At 39.9% G+C, this 14852-nt stretch overlaps 1 protein-coding gene across 1 annotated transcript; it reads right to left on the bottom strand.

Moving 5' to 3' along the window:
* Nucleotides 1–219: 219 nt before the first annotated feature.
* On the bottom strand, nt 220–12796 carry RAB18 (RAB18, member RAS oncogene family). Its single transcript, XM_061586982.1, has 7 exons — nt 12549–12796; nt 8650–8705; nt 5851–5912; nt 4630–4702; nt 4056–4174; nt 3909–3975; nt 220–1589 (listed from the first exon to the last, which is right to left on the bottom strand). The coding sequence occupies exons 1-7, from the start codon at nt 12614–12616 to the stop codon at nt 1417–1419; spliced, it is 618 nt and encodes a 205-aa protein (XP_061442966.1). The 5' UTR covers nt 12617–12796; the 3' UTR covers nt 220–1416.
* Between the last annotated feature and the right edge of the window lie 2056 nt (nt 12797–14852).

Here is a 14852-nt window from a genome sequence, read left to right as displayed (position 1 = left end):
CATCTGAAAAGTATGTAGAATAAAGTGTGTGAACATTTACAGAATTATTTTACTTACAATATTTGGTTACAGAAGTTTTACAACTTTGAAAGGTTTCCTAAACAGTGTAAAAAATTGAAGTTAAGGGTTTAAGTGAAGCATATTTAAGGGGTGTTGGCCAATATACTTGTGAAAGACCAGTGATGGTATGCAGCAATTAAGTGTACAAAAAAGCCAAGATTATAAAAGTATTTCAGTCTGTATATTTACAGGAAATTGCACAGTAGCCCATACTGCTAAACAGATCAGTCTCTTGCAGTATTGAAGTCATTAGTGTCGTCTATTACAGGATCAACAATCCAAGACATCTTCATTTGTGTCTTACAAAATTCACCTGTACATGAGGATGTTAGAAAAGTGTGTATACTGTGAAAATTTTTTATTAGTCTATACAAGTATTCTGAAACAAGCAAATCATTGGCTGTTTGTTACAGCAAATCCCAACAAAATAGCACATTCCTTACACAGACACACCCAGAAGACACAACTTTTTAACATTATTTAAGGTTCAGAACCAACAGTCACAAGTAGAGCAGTCTTTCGACTAAGGCCTTTCAGCCACATATGAGCAACAGTTTGAGTAAGTGAAATCAAATTATATTACTATCATTTAGAAATAAGCATTCAAAGTTTGGCAAAGTGATTCACAAAACGACTCCATCAAACTTGTAACCAAAAGGGAAAAAATCTATAGCACAGGTCCATAACACACTGCATCATAAAAGCCATGGTGCAAGAGTGCCATTCTAAATATCTCAGGGTTAAAACTCCAGTTAGACAGTCATATTATTCACTGAAGTGACATCTTTTAAAATCTCCCCCCCCCAAAAAAAGTACTTTTAGAAGCACCTCTTCCAAGAGCACAGATTTAATGGGAGTTAGTTACAATCTAGAAAAAGTGTTGCTTATAGCTAAAAAGGGATTGTATAGTCATGGTGTTAAACTGGTAAGAAAAACCATTTGCCAATAAAATTGAGCAAATTTTACATGTATCCACTTGCACTCTTTAAGATCTGTGTGCCTCAAATAGTACCATAGTTGAGAAAAAGACCAGAGTCAGACAGAATGAAGCCAACATGTGTTTGAAATATTTTCCCCAAGTAATTCATGATAATTATGAAATTTGAGTGCATTTGTTCCTGCAACAAGTTAACTTATGCTATATATAAAAAGAATCTATAAGTTGCAAATTAGGCATGCTTACCATAACATTTTTCAACTGGAAAAGCTGCAGAGTACATTTTCCTAGAAAAATGTTCACTGCTGTGATACACAAATATGTGCAAACCGCAAGGTCCCTAAAATAGCAGATATAAATTTATGTACAGAGGACACCACTATCCATTTAAATACACAAAAGAACAAGTCTTCCAGAGTTTATAAGACAGAACAGTAGCCACCACAGCCACTTCTATAGCCCTGTTCATTACTTGATAGCTTTACACCTCTGTTTTGGCTCTCACTTTCCCACAGTCCAGGAGTCTGAATGATTTTCTCAACAAGCTCTTCAAAGGCACACTGTACACCATCACAGGTTTTTGCACTTGCCTCTGGGGGGGGGAGGAAGAAAAGAGATGAAACATTAGGGAACTGTTACGGCAAATTGTCCCAACTTCCTGCTCCTTGGGAGGGATGCTGCCTTCCAAGACTGCAACATTAATGCAGAGAGTACCATTGCACACCAACGTAGATACAGAATTGCTGGAAGACATTTTGATAAACTCGTATTTCAAAACAGCTTTTGTTAAAGAGCCTTACATGTCTTATTCTATAAATGTGTGTTTTATGAAGCTTAGTGAAACAGCCTGATTTTTTCTACCTCTTGCTGGTGGAAGCACAACTACAGTGGGGAGAAAGGTATGCAGGGGAGTCATTCCAATATGCCTTCCTCCCCAATGCAATCCACTCCCTTCCTGTGTGTGTGTGTGTGCACGTGTGCGAGAGAGAGAGAGAGAGAGAGAGAGAGAGAGAGAGAGAGAGAGAGAGAGAGAGAGAGAGAGAGAGAGAGAGAGAGAGAGAGAGAGCGCCTGAGTGCAGGTTCTGCCCACCACCTGCTTCACTTACATCCAGAAATGAAGATAGCCCCCAACTATCTAACTACCATTGCATATGGCCCTCAGGGCCAAAAGGTCCTCCCCCATCCATGGGAATGGTACTCTATATTCTCTTGGCTCAACAAGTGTCATGCATGGAAAGCTGTGTGCCAAATATTCCAACATAAAAAAACCTAAGGCAACAGTTCTCAAAAATTTCTGCCATTGGGGAGCACTAACTCATTTGGCATGAAACTTCAATGCAGCACAGATGAATATTTCACAGCATGCTTTTAAAGCACCAAGTCATGCAGGGGGACTGGCAAGGCCTGATGGGTCTCATCGTTGCCTGTGTAAACCTCACTGTTGTCTGCGTAAGCCAAGAACATGATTTAGAAAATGCAACTCTCTAGTGGCTGTGCACTGCAGGGGAATAATAATAAAGGACAAGCTGACAGGGAAGTTTCCTTAAAGTTCATTACTGATCTTCTCACTGGGGGAAACCACTAGTTTTACAGTGCATCATAAGTATGTTTCACACTTTTCAGAGAATGAAGGCAAGTTCTTGAACTGAGCAGCTCAAGTTATGATGAATTTAAGATTCTACACAGAGGAAAAGGAGGAGGGAGACAGAAGGAAGGTGAAGGCAAGAACAAACCAGAAATAGAAAAGCATTACGTAGCATGTATTTAGGCTTCATTTCAACATACAATGAGGGTGAAACTTCTGAGGATTGTCTCAAGGCACAGTATGAAGTATGCTTGAAGAATTGATTCTTGAGATAGGAAGAAAGCATGCGGGCAAGTAAGAAGCTTAATGCTTTTATGTAGCAAGGGGGCATAAGAATCACAGAAGGCGGCTACCCTTCATGGGGTCAAGCTTTCTTTTCAGTCATATCTTTTGAACCACCTTTGGTTTCTCCAGTGATGGTTATGGCCAAAGCTGAACATGGCATGAAACCAGGAAAAAGATGATCTCTAATGAATCATTCATCCCACTGGAGTCAAAAGAAGTTGCTGCTTTGGGCCACGCATACATGACAATTGATACTACAAAGCTGTCTACCATGACCCCAGAACTTCCATAATAAGTAAGTTTCAGATCCTCTTTTTACCATGCTTTATCCAAAGTAACAATTTTGTGTTCGTTTTCAACTGTCACCGACTCATTAGTCAACTCATTTTGTCAAGCTGTAAGCAAACAAACATGGTCTCCTGCCTTCTGAAGGAGAGACAGACTGCTTATTGAAGTCCTGTAAGAAGAAGTGATAGTGCAAATGCCTGGAGGAGGCAATAGCAGCAATACCTGCTGTAGAGCACCCAGAAACCTCCCACAGGAGCTATCAGCAGCACCTGGCATCATCTTCTTTAAAACTGCAGTCTTGAGGGGAGGGGCGGTGAAGAGAAAAGCAGAATTACCTTTTACCAAAAAAAGGGGCTCTGCATGAAATGTGGCTTGATTTCAAGATTCCCCCAAGACCATACCACTGTATTTCAATCAAACCAACTGCAGCTTCACCACCTTTGTGCATCAACGGGACCTGTGCAAGATCCCTCTGCATCCTTCACTGAAATAGAAGCTAATCCACAGCAGCAGAGCCTAGTGGATTATAGTCAGGGGCTCTAAATAAAAACCAAAATGACAAAGGCTATACAGTTGTCATTTTGGTGGTGGCATATATTACAAATTTAGTTACAATTTGACTTAGCATTAATACTGCTGCTTTATCATCAAAAACATGCAACAGCAGAAACTCTGCCATTGTATCTTGTTGTATAAGAACTAAAGCGAAACAGAATAATCCATCATACTTCACGTTTCTTCTTCAGAACTCACCTATGAACAACATGGAATGTTTTCGGGCAAACTTGAGACCCTCATTTCTGTCAACTTCCCGGTTCTCCTATGAACAAGCAGAACTGTTAGATGTTTATGAAAACAGGCCTAGAAATCACAGAAAATCTGTATTTTGGAGCTACTCACCTTATCAATTTTATTTCCTACTAACATTTTAACTAAATCATTTCTTGTGCAGTATGTTTCCAATTCAGTTAGCCAGTTGTCTAGTTTGGCAAAAGTGTCTCTTCTTGTGACATCATAAACTGAAATGAAGATCAACAAAGGTCAATGATATGTTATGAACAGGAAGTGCATTTCACCTCCAAATGTATATAATTCGTCCCCTGCTATATTAGTGCCAAGGGCCCCAATCTGGCCATCTCCCCTGCCAGTCTCACTGAGAAAAGGCTTTGAAGAGTGCCTGCACTGACCCACCACCTATCCCAGTTCACCACAGGAGGCAAGGAGCTTATCTTGTCTAATTAGACGGAGGCAGGGAGGGAAGTGAAGTAAGAAGAGCTACCCATTACATGTAGTTTCACCCTCTGGTAATTCCCATAGTTCTCATTTCTAAGAACTTCCCGCCTATTTGCCAATGTAATCCTAAAGGTTACAGTAATTGCCATCAGCCTAGTGATGTATACCAAGGCCAAGAGTTTCACTATCAAGCCACAAACTAGAAAATGTTCAGATAAGCAGTAATCAGCTGCATGCTTACCTAATATAACACCCTGTGCTCCTCTATAATAGCTGGGTGTTAGTGTTCTGAACCGTTCCTGACCTGCAGTATCCTAAAGAATTCAGACAATTTAAAGTACCTGCACTTGAGACAGTTAAACAGTTTTTCTGTACCCCCCCAAACAGGTAGCATGCATCCTAATATTAGGAATTGTCGCCTCGCAAGTGTTTCCTGATTTACTTCAGGACTACAAACTCTTTCATGCCAAAACTAAATAGGACATGGTTCCTAGATTCTATTCATATTCAAAATACAGCAGTTCTTTACTACATTAAGGAGAACGGCAATAAAGATAGGACTATGTTTGCTCATTACAAAAATTTCTTCTTCCATGTGCTGTAAACCTAAGCAGTTCATCCAGCAGCTGCTCCTTCTACAGCTTTGCCAAGGGAACATTTTCTTAATTCTGAAGAGAGAATTCAAAATTTACCAAGGGTTCAAGGTCTGCATTTTTTGTACAAAACCTGTATGTTTCTGCCTTAATACTGGAAGGTCCCCAACTTAATAGTTTTCTATTCTTCTCTCCCTTATTTGATTTTTTAAAATCCAGCTGAAAACCCTTCCTAAAAAACGAATCCACACTATTTTTGACAGCAGGTTTAATGTTTTAAAGGGTTCCCATTGTTCAGGTCAAAAGCAGCAACAACAAACACATTTTTTCATTTGATAAAAAAATGTGAATGCTAAGCAATCCTAATGATTTTTCATTTTAAGGAAAGACATTTTTAGTTCCCAAGTTTGTAGACAATTTGAAGATATCTTTCTAATACAGGCTTAGAACAAAGAAGTGCTACAGCAAGGCTTTATTATCTTCCTAATATATCCCATCATTAACTGTTGATAATCCCTATTCATCCGGGGGGGGGGGGGAGAAAGTAAATCAATTAAGAAAGTGATTTTTCACCACCTTAATTCTTTCATTTCCTCAATGTGGTTTCTTAAACTTTAAAGTATGAGTGACAACTTATTGAGGTACCTGGGGAGTGGAAGAATACATACATTTTAAACATGTATCACCTCAGCAAGTGCAAGTGATCTACCTGTGCTTGTTCAACTGTAGTCTACTGAAATCCCACTTACTCAACACACACAAAATACACTGTCACTTGACGTTAGTAACACTGGGGAAAAAACCTTCAGTTACCAGTTCAAATCTTATCACCCCAAAACAAGAAGTTCACATATGTTGTTTGAACTTACCCAGATTGCTAGCTTAGCTTTATTTCCATCAACAGATATTGTTTTCACTTTGAAGTCAACACCTGTAAGACACAAATACTTAGGGCTCCCTCTGGAAAAGGACATAAGACAGCCAAGTGAAAGACCAAAAACATGTTACATCAAGTGTAGTCAACAGGGTGTGCTCCAACTATTGAGGACTAGAACTCCCATCAGACCCAGCAAGCACGGCCAATGTTCAGGGATGATGTTGAAAATCACACTAATTCAGAAAGAAGGCTCTTTGCCCAGTGCAAAGAGCCATCCATCTCAGGAGCAAAAGTAGTAGCCTCTTTTCATTTTATTATCTAATTACCTAGTAGTCTGTTGTTGTTGTTATGTGCTTCCGAGTCGACCAAGACTTATGGAGACCCTATGAATAGTGCAACTATTTGGGAAAAGACAGCTCTTTAGTGTATTTATAGTGTGTTTATGCTTTCAGATGACCTGCAAGGCTGCAGCACATGGAGATGTACTGGTGAAGAAAGAAGCAACTTTTATTTAGCTGTTTGTTTTGCCATTAAATGTAGCTCAAAAACACAAATGACATCTAACGATGAAGGCAACCTACTGAGAAGAGATCAAGAACTAAGTGTTACACTTCACACAAGATCTTAATTTCTATATAGACACCAATTCCACACAGGAAAAGTGAGGACCTTGCATGTACTTTGTCACAGCCAACAAACATGAAAGAAAACAGGTAAACATTCGTGCAAATGTGCACAACACAGAGGTGTCCTTGGTGTAACAACTTTTATGAGAAGCAGCATCTGCTTTCATTCCAAAAATGAATGATGAAGGACCTATTCAGGGAACTCTTCTTCACAAAGAAATTCATTGTTACAGAAAAAGAGTTCTCCTGGTGTAAGCTAGCCTCCTTTACAGAAGTGTAAGCTCTTTACACCACTTTATTTTGCATGTGACTGACTGAACATGAATCTGCTATTCCTCATCAAAATCTTATGTGGCAGCTGTGGCAATTCCTTCTGATGATTGTGATGAATTCCACCAGTGTCATATTTCTCCCTTAAACAACCCACCTGCCTTATAAAGTTTAATAGTATGGTTCCATGTGGCCCTGCTTTCTCCTTTAGTCTATTTGACCTTGTCACAGCTGAACTATGCAGGCTTCATAATTCAAAACTATTAACATCTTCTACCAAACAAGCCAAGTGCTAAATATAGTCAGGGTCTTTGTACAGTCTTAGCAACATATGCACAGCACATGGACACAAAACAGCAACCATTACATTGTTTTTGCAAACATGCCCACTTTACAGTGCTAAAAGTTAAAAACTTACAAGACATTAATTTTTGAAAGAAGGATTAAGAAGTTCAACCTTCCTGACTAGTAGCTTTTTAAAGACTGTCAGATTCCAAGCACCAAACTTTATCCTATTTTAACTGTTAGAGAACAGCTTGCCTATAAGCTGCCTCTTTAAGATGAGAATTCTGTACTTGTCAAATTAATCTCATCACATTGGGAATTATCAGATGCCATTGTTCATTGAGAAGTGTGAGACCAATCCATTTATTTGGCTCTGGGTGAGATGCCAATTTCTTTGTTTTGTAGTCAATAAGACTGCAATCTGATGCTTTGTAAACTGATCTGAAAACTAAAATAATAAATGCAAGTTGTATATTATCAGTCAAATCAGTTTTAACCGTTCTTCCATAAAGTTAGACGGTGCTTTGAAATGATAGAACCTATTCCAATTATGAACATGGGAAACGCAACAAGACCTTTCTATGAGAGCTTTATAGTAGTTCTTACTCATTACGATCTTATTATATAGTGTGATTATAAGGATAAATGAGATGGACTTGTCAAGCATTTTGTTTATTCAGTGCTATATTAATATCCTATTAATACTCTACCCCAAGATGGTGAACAGAAATTAAAGTCCACTTACAGGCAGACCTATGTACCAGTTAATACATGACTATGAAACCACAAAACCTTTTATACACAGCCATGTTGGTATACCAATTCATTAGGTGGTTTTCATAAAATGCAAGCAGTACTTCTTTAGGCTAAAGCAAAGAGCAAATGGAGAATTTGCAAATACTCACTACCTGCACCTAAGCAAGGATGGTTTTGCCAGCAGCACAAAGCAGACTCATATGTATGTTGTCAAGTAATTTTGTTTTAAAGAGGCAAGCTGCAGATAACAAACCAGTGCTTTTACCATTTGACTGCTTTCAAACTAACCAGAGTCCTCCACTTGATATAATATTTCATAAAATTCTTATCACTCAGCTATGCAAGGCTTATGTCGTAAAGCTAGGTAAGTTAGTCTGTCCATGGATACAGTTTTATTTCTAACAGATCAAGGGTTATAATCAGATTTAAATATGAAGTCTTTTGCCTTCTTAAATAGCAAGGCAATTCAAGCTGTTTGTAATGCTATTTCAAGCTATTTTCAAACAAGTAGATCCTTGCAATTTTCAGTTTACCAGCAGTTATTTTGTTGTGTATATGCAGAATCTCAACTATCAACAAATTCAGATACAGTTACAATGTTGACAAAAAGCTAAGTAAACTACACTCTCAGCTTCCTTAATGTTTCTCTTTTACATGTGGGGGTGGGGTCTGAACCCATTTAAGCATATTTCTTACTGCAAGTCTGGTCTGGTTTTGTACCAGTGTTGTTACTTTGCATAAATCAGGATAAACTTTCTCCACTGTAATGACTCCACTTTTAACAGTAGTAGCTTATGGTCAGCATTACTACCAGATGCCCTAAATTTGATCAAAGTAGGACAACACAAACTTACCAATTGTTGCTGCAAGTTCTGGATCAAACGTATCATCAGTAAACCGTAAAAGAAGGCTGTACGAAGGGAAAGGACAATGGGTTGAGAGAGAGGAAAAAACCTCAGGATTCCATGAACTGTATTTCAGAGATGTAATTATCCAACCAGAGACATTTGTTACAGATTTCAGATTTGTGTATGCAAAGTTACTTGATTGCAACAGAACTCACTCTTTTCCCTATTATACTTCCATTATTTTAGGACAATCACCTCTAACTATTCTCCTTAAAAGGAGCCTATCCTCTTTCAGCATCTATTAACCCTTCTGTAGACAAACTTGCCGTTCTCTTGAGAGATACCGACTGCTCAGTTCTAGGCTTCTAAAACTTACATATAGGCCATTATAATTCACATATAAACTTTACCCAAGATGTGGCTCATTCCCAAGTTAAACTTTCCACAAGAGCAATTTGAAGATTTGCAGGTAAAATTGTGACTAGAAATTTAGGAGAGTCAAAAACTTATAAGTTAAATACATAATCTTCTCACAAGTTTAAAAAACATAATGACCAACAGCACATTATGACAGTAAATTAATCCAAGCTACACAAGAAGCAAAACAGGTTCAGATTTGTAAGGAAGACAGACCAAATACTCAAAATGAGGTTATATATTCAACAAATCGATACACAAACTCAGTTTATAATGCAAAAGCAAATCCATTTTAGCACTGTTAGAGCTTTCCTTCCTGTTTCACATAACATACCTGCTTGCAAATAGACAGATCAGCCCAATTTAACTCACATATTTAGGCTGTAATTCTGTACAAGTTAAGTTTTTAAACCTCACTGAAAACTACATGTGTAACAATGTAAGATTAATGTACACACAGGAGGTATAGGGAAAATTACTTGCACTGTGAGTTTTCCAACAAACACTTGCTACGCATTCCACTTTTGAAAACGTTTGTGTATCTGAGACTATGAAACTAACCAGGTTTTACGTATGAATAAAGGTCCACTATAAGAGGATCTGCATCCTATAATTTAATAATCAAGCTATTTTTCTTCACCTCTGGCACACACTGTCCATTTATGCAGTTTCTGACATGCAATGGGTGGCAGCCATTCTAAACTTGCATATTGCACAGCAGAAGAATGTTAAAATGTTGATGTCTTAACATCAGATTAGTAAGTACCCATGGGACTTGTGAATGTGTTGTGTAATGAGTGGTTAGGAGTGAGCTGCAAAAGTTCTGTTTGAAAATGAAGTACAAACTGACTAGATGGCCTTAAACAAATCACTTTTCTAAGGGTGGGAAACCTCTGGCCTTCCAGATGCTGTTGAGCTATACCTCCCATCTTCTCTGGCCATGTTGGCCACAGGTTCATCATCTCTCAACCTCCTCATATTGCACTTGGGGGCTAATATTCATTAATTTCACAGGATCACTATATTATATATGTATTTATACAGTTTACACAGCTCAGTAAGAGCACTCTTTAAGTGGCAAGTTACATTTTCAAGCCTGCGAAAGTCTATTGCATATTCTGAAAGCCTGCACAAAACTCTTTACGCTGCTGATGGAAAATGACCAGGGTCCAACTGTAGCAGAATTCAGGAAGAAGGAATCTAGAAGGTATTAGTCTTTCTAAACAATGAGTAAAACATATCAAGCTCTCTCAACAAGAGCACATCACTGAGAGCATTTGTTTGCACACATGCATACACTGGTATACAAGTCTGGATTGTTTGCATAAAAATGCATCGCTCCTCCTTCTCCCCTCCTCTTCTCCACCCTGCCAGTCCTTCATCTTCAATCCTACTGGAAACCAAGTATCTAAGAAAGCTGTAAAGTTAAGTTACTAATACAGCATTAGCTCGCTTTCCAAACCATAACAATTTCAGGCATGGCTGAACTGTTAATTTGGAACCTAGAAAAGATAGCAGTTCTTACATGTCGGATGACTACAGGTAAGCAGCCTGATATAATAAACATGAAGCTTCCTAAGGTCACATACTTGGGAAATGATCTAATCCAGAAGAAATCCCCAAGCCCTGCCTGCCAGCCCAGAGTCCTTGCAACATCTTACAAATTTATACACAAGGTGAGGTACTGCTGTACACTTTATACACACATACTCTGCAACATTTTTGTTAGCCTCTTCAATTTGAAAATAGCAGATTTATAGATATAGTATAGTATAGTAAAAACACCCACCTAATGTTATATGAAGCATTATTTATGGCGCTGCCACAAAGACAAACACCACAAGTGTCTGCCATTTATGCCAACAAGCCTTACGTAAAATAACTCAAGAGAAACAGAGTTATGGAAGTAATTTTAAGATCATGAATTAGTCTTTCAATATAGGCTTGCTTTTCTGTGCATCCTAAAGCATGTTCAAACAGTGTATGAGTTCATATGATGAAGACCTGAAGTTCAATTTATGACATACAGCTCAACAATCTAGGCATATCTCACTCCTCTAAGGTATTTAACAGAGATATAAAGGGGATTATGTGGCATCTAGCTAGAAATTATAAGAGGCAACCTGTGGACAAGACAAAGGTTACTGTGATTAAGAAATGAGGAGCCTAGATATGAGCAGAAGCTATGCAAGACAGAGACAGAGTTGGCCCCTTAGAACAGAGGTAGGAGTTTTATTTACTTTTGACAGCAAACAAGGAAAATTGCTAGGGAGGGAATTTGGATCCCTAAATGACCTTGGACTAGGCACGTGAAGGAGCATCTCTTCTCTCTAAAAGTGGGGCACGGAGGAGAGCCTCCCGGGCAAACGCTAACTGTCCTGCCCAAGCATTAATATCTGCCAGAGAGACTCCCCCTCTATGTCCCACTTTTAGGAACTCTTCATTATGTAGCGACACAGGAGGGCTTTCTCCATGGTGAAATACTCCTTTTGAGGCCCATCTGGCATCAACTTGTAAATAATTTTAGCAAGACCTGGTTATTCACTCAGGCATTTGTTACCTAATACTGTAATCTGCTCATTTTCAGGTTAATGGCTATTTACCATTTTGCTAGCTTTATTCTCAACTATGGTCCTAAATGAGTTAACTCAGAGACCAAGCAGCATGGGATAGGTTAGAAACATAATAGTGAAATAACCTATTAATAAACTGGGCTCCTGCTGGGAGGAAGAACGGGATATAAATCAAATAATAAATAAAAATAAAGAGAACATATGAATCCAGGTTTCCCCAATATATGCCCAAGAACCGCCTGCGCTTTAGCATCTTAGCGGCAGCTCCTCATCTACAGAAGACAAACATTACAGTGATCTACTCCCCAGAAACGTTACGAAGGCAAAATTCAGAGAAGAGGCAAAAGCTATGCCTGTTTTTGTCTAAGGTGCAGATGCAAAACTCAGGTAAGAGTTAATTCGAGGAAGGCGTTACAAAACCAACCCCCGCATATCAAGTAAAGTTTACATCCCGACAGTGCCTCAGTCTTTGCCTATGCTAAAAGTGCCCGCCCTCTCTACTAAAACAACAAACAGTAGGAAAAGGAGAGCTTCAAGCAAAGTGAAAGGAGGGGCGCATTCAGAGACGAAGGTCCAGGTTAACGGGCGTGGCTCTCAGACAAGTTTGAGCCCTGTTGTCCCCCGTCCTCCTCCTGAATTAAGGCTCCAATTCGGCACAGACCTCCTTGGGAGTAACCCCCCCCCCCCATGGAGACAATAGGGCTTACTATATGAACGGGATGACGTCGCGAGTCACAGCGGGAGAGGAGGAAAGGGGAGGTCCCCGGTCCACCTATTGCCTTCCCTCTCACCCCTGTGACAAAGGGAGTGGAAGCGCCCCGTCTGAGAGGGGGAGGGGGCTGCCGGGCAAGGCTACCCGAGGTGAGACGGGGGAAGCCGAGGGAAAAGGGAAGGCGCGATCAGAGGGAGCCCCACCTAGACTTGCCGACGCCGCTCTCGCCGATGATGAGGATCTTCAGCGTAGTCAAAATATCCTCGTCCATCCCGACAACCAGAAGCACGACCGACCCAGCGAAGACGGCTCCTCAGTCACTAAGCAGGCTGCCATGTCTTCTGCGCATGCGCCCCCTTCCTTACCCGCCTTTCTCCTTCCGAGGTGTTGCTCCGCGCCCGGAAGGGCCTTCCGCATCTAGCTCATAACCCCGCCCCTTCGCTGGCGTTGTGTCGAGAGTCGGTCGATGGTTGGCGCAGGCGTATATCGGACTCTTCTGTCCTGCTACGAGGCAACAAAGGCTAGAAGTGGAGTGGCAATTGGAAATAAGTCCCGTTAGAGCACAATGAAATTTAGGAACACAGGAAACTGTTTATTGAGTCAGGCCATTGGTCTGTCTGACTTTGGCTCCCCAAAAATTCAGAGAAGAGTCTTTCTTTGCTGGCCTTCTCTTCACCTACTGGGCATTGAACCTCCTTGTAAAGCACGCGACCCACTACTGTTTAGTGAATGCATTTAAAGGGTTGTGCTGTGTGTTACCATGAGTCACGGTGGAGCTTCTAAGGCTATAATCCAGTACATGCCTGCTCAGAAGTAGTATTGGGCTCAAAGGGACTGACTTCCACGCAAGTTTATAGTGGATTACAGTCTTAGGCAGTAACAGCTGTGTATACAAGTTCAGTGCTGGCATCAGTTACTCAGCTTTTTATTTTTTTAATTTTTAAATGCATTTTCTTTAGTTGATGTTGGTCATGTTCTGGGCTGGGGTTTATTTGCTCTTTCTGAATAACAAAAACAGCTTCACACACATTATACAGTCATCTATATCTAAGTTGCTGTGATGGACAATATGGCCTTTAAGGAAGGGCTAAACCTGTGGCCTTTCAGATCTTGTTGTACTCCAACTTGCATCAGCCCCAGCCAGCATTGGCCAATGGTCAGGGATGATGGGAGTTGGAATCCAACAACATCTGGAGGGCCACAGATTAGTCACCGTTGCCTTAAAATAACTTCACTTCTGGGAGGAATGGCGGGATAAAAATTCAATAAATAAATAAATACATTCTTGAAACTTTGGCAGTATACTTTGTGTTTAAGAGTCCCAAATAGTGTAGTATACTTTGTCCAAAATAGGGCAATCTTGATATGTGTCAACCATTTTAAAAAGGAAACATTTTGTATTTCAAAACCCAGTAATAAGGGAATGGGTGTACTACGCCACACTGGCTCTCTGTATTAGGGAAAAATGTATATCCAGGTAGCAATGAACGTATCCCATCCATTTTCCATTTGTCTTCCCTTCATACATTACAGTTACAGAACATGTCAAATTAAGACTGGGATTTGTCTTGGCTGGGGCAGGTGAAAAAAGAGGAGAAACTAGTCTGGGGGGGAAGATGGAAAAGAGCAGGCTGTGGCAAAGAGTTCAGAAACTAAAGAATACATTTTAATCATGCCCCATTGCGTCCTCCTTATTGGAAACAAGCTACAAAAGCTTTATTCTCCAGCATAAGGCTCTAGGTACTGCTCTTAAATATAGCCTCAATAAGAAAACTCATAAGACCATATTAAAATACAGGTTTGAAAATAAGAACAGTGTGTATAAACTGATTTACTTTTGTGAGGCTCCTATTCATGAGAGGACTTTGAGGAATGTTCATACATTATTTTCCCAAGATTTACAGCTCATCTAAGAAGCTTAGAGCTGTAAGGGTTGCCACCTGTTTCTTTTTCTCCTAGATAGTATTAGAATTACATCTGATATCTGCATCCAGATGTTCAATGTCTAGAGGAAAAGGAGGTTCCTAACAACACTCAGCACCCTTCACAAACTATAATTCCCAATATTCTTTGGAGGAAGTCATGGCTGTTTAAGGTGGAATAAATGTTTGGTGTGGATGTAGCCAGAATGTGGGGAAGAATGGAATTGATTGGTTAGGGCAGTAGTGTCTCCTCCTTTTTCTATGTCTGCTGCCAACTGGCAAACCTATGTCTCATGGTACTGTACATGGGAGTTTCAATCTGTGGTCAGAAGGAAAAGGAGAAATCGCTCCAGCATGAGTCTGGGATGAGTCAAATGACAGAAGAAGAGGGGAAAGTGTAAGGCAAAACTATTGCCCGAACCACCTCTGTCTTATTCCTATTCATGCCTGTGCCTTTTCTATGTCTGGTGTAAGATTAAAGGCACAAGAACCACAAGGACAGCTCTGCTGCATCTGACCAAAGAGCTACCTCGCACTCTATTTCTGCCTCTGAAATTGGAGGTTTCATTTAGCTAACAGCTGTGG

Source organism: Rhineura floridana, chromosome 10 (genome assembly GCF_030035675.1).
Source record: "Rhineura floridana isolate rRhiFlo1 chromosome 10, rRhiFlo1.hap2, whole genome shotgun sequence".
In the NCBI taxonomy this organism is placed as follows: domain Eukaryota; kingdom Metazoa; phylum Chordata; class Lepidosauria; order Squamata; family Rhineuridae; genus Rhineura; species Rhineura floridana.
This window is presented reverse-complemented; position numbering and strand designations above follow the sequence as displayed.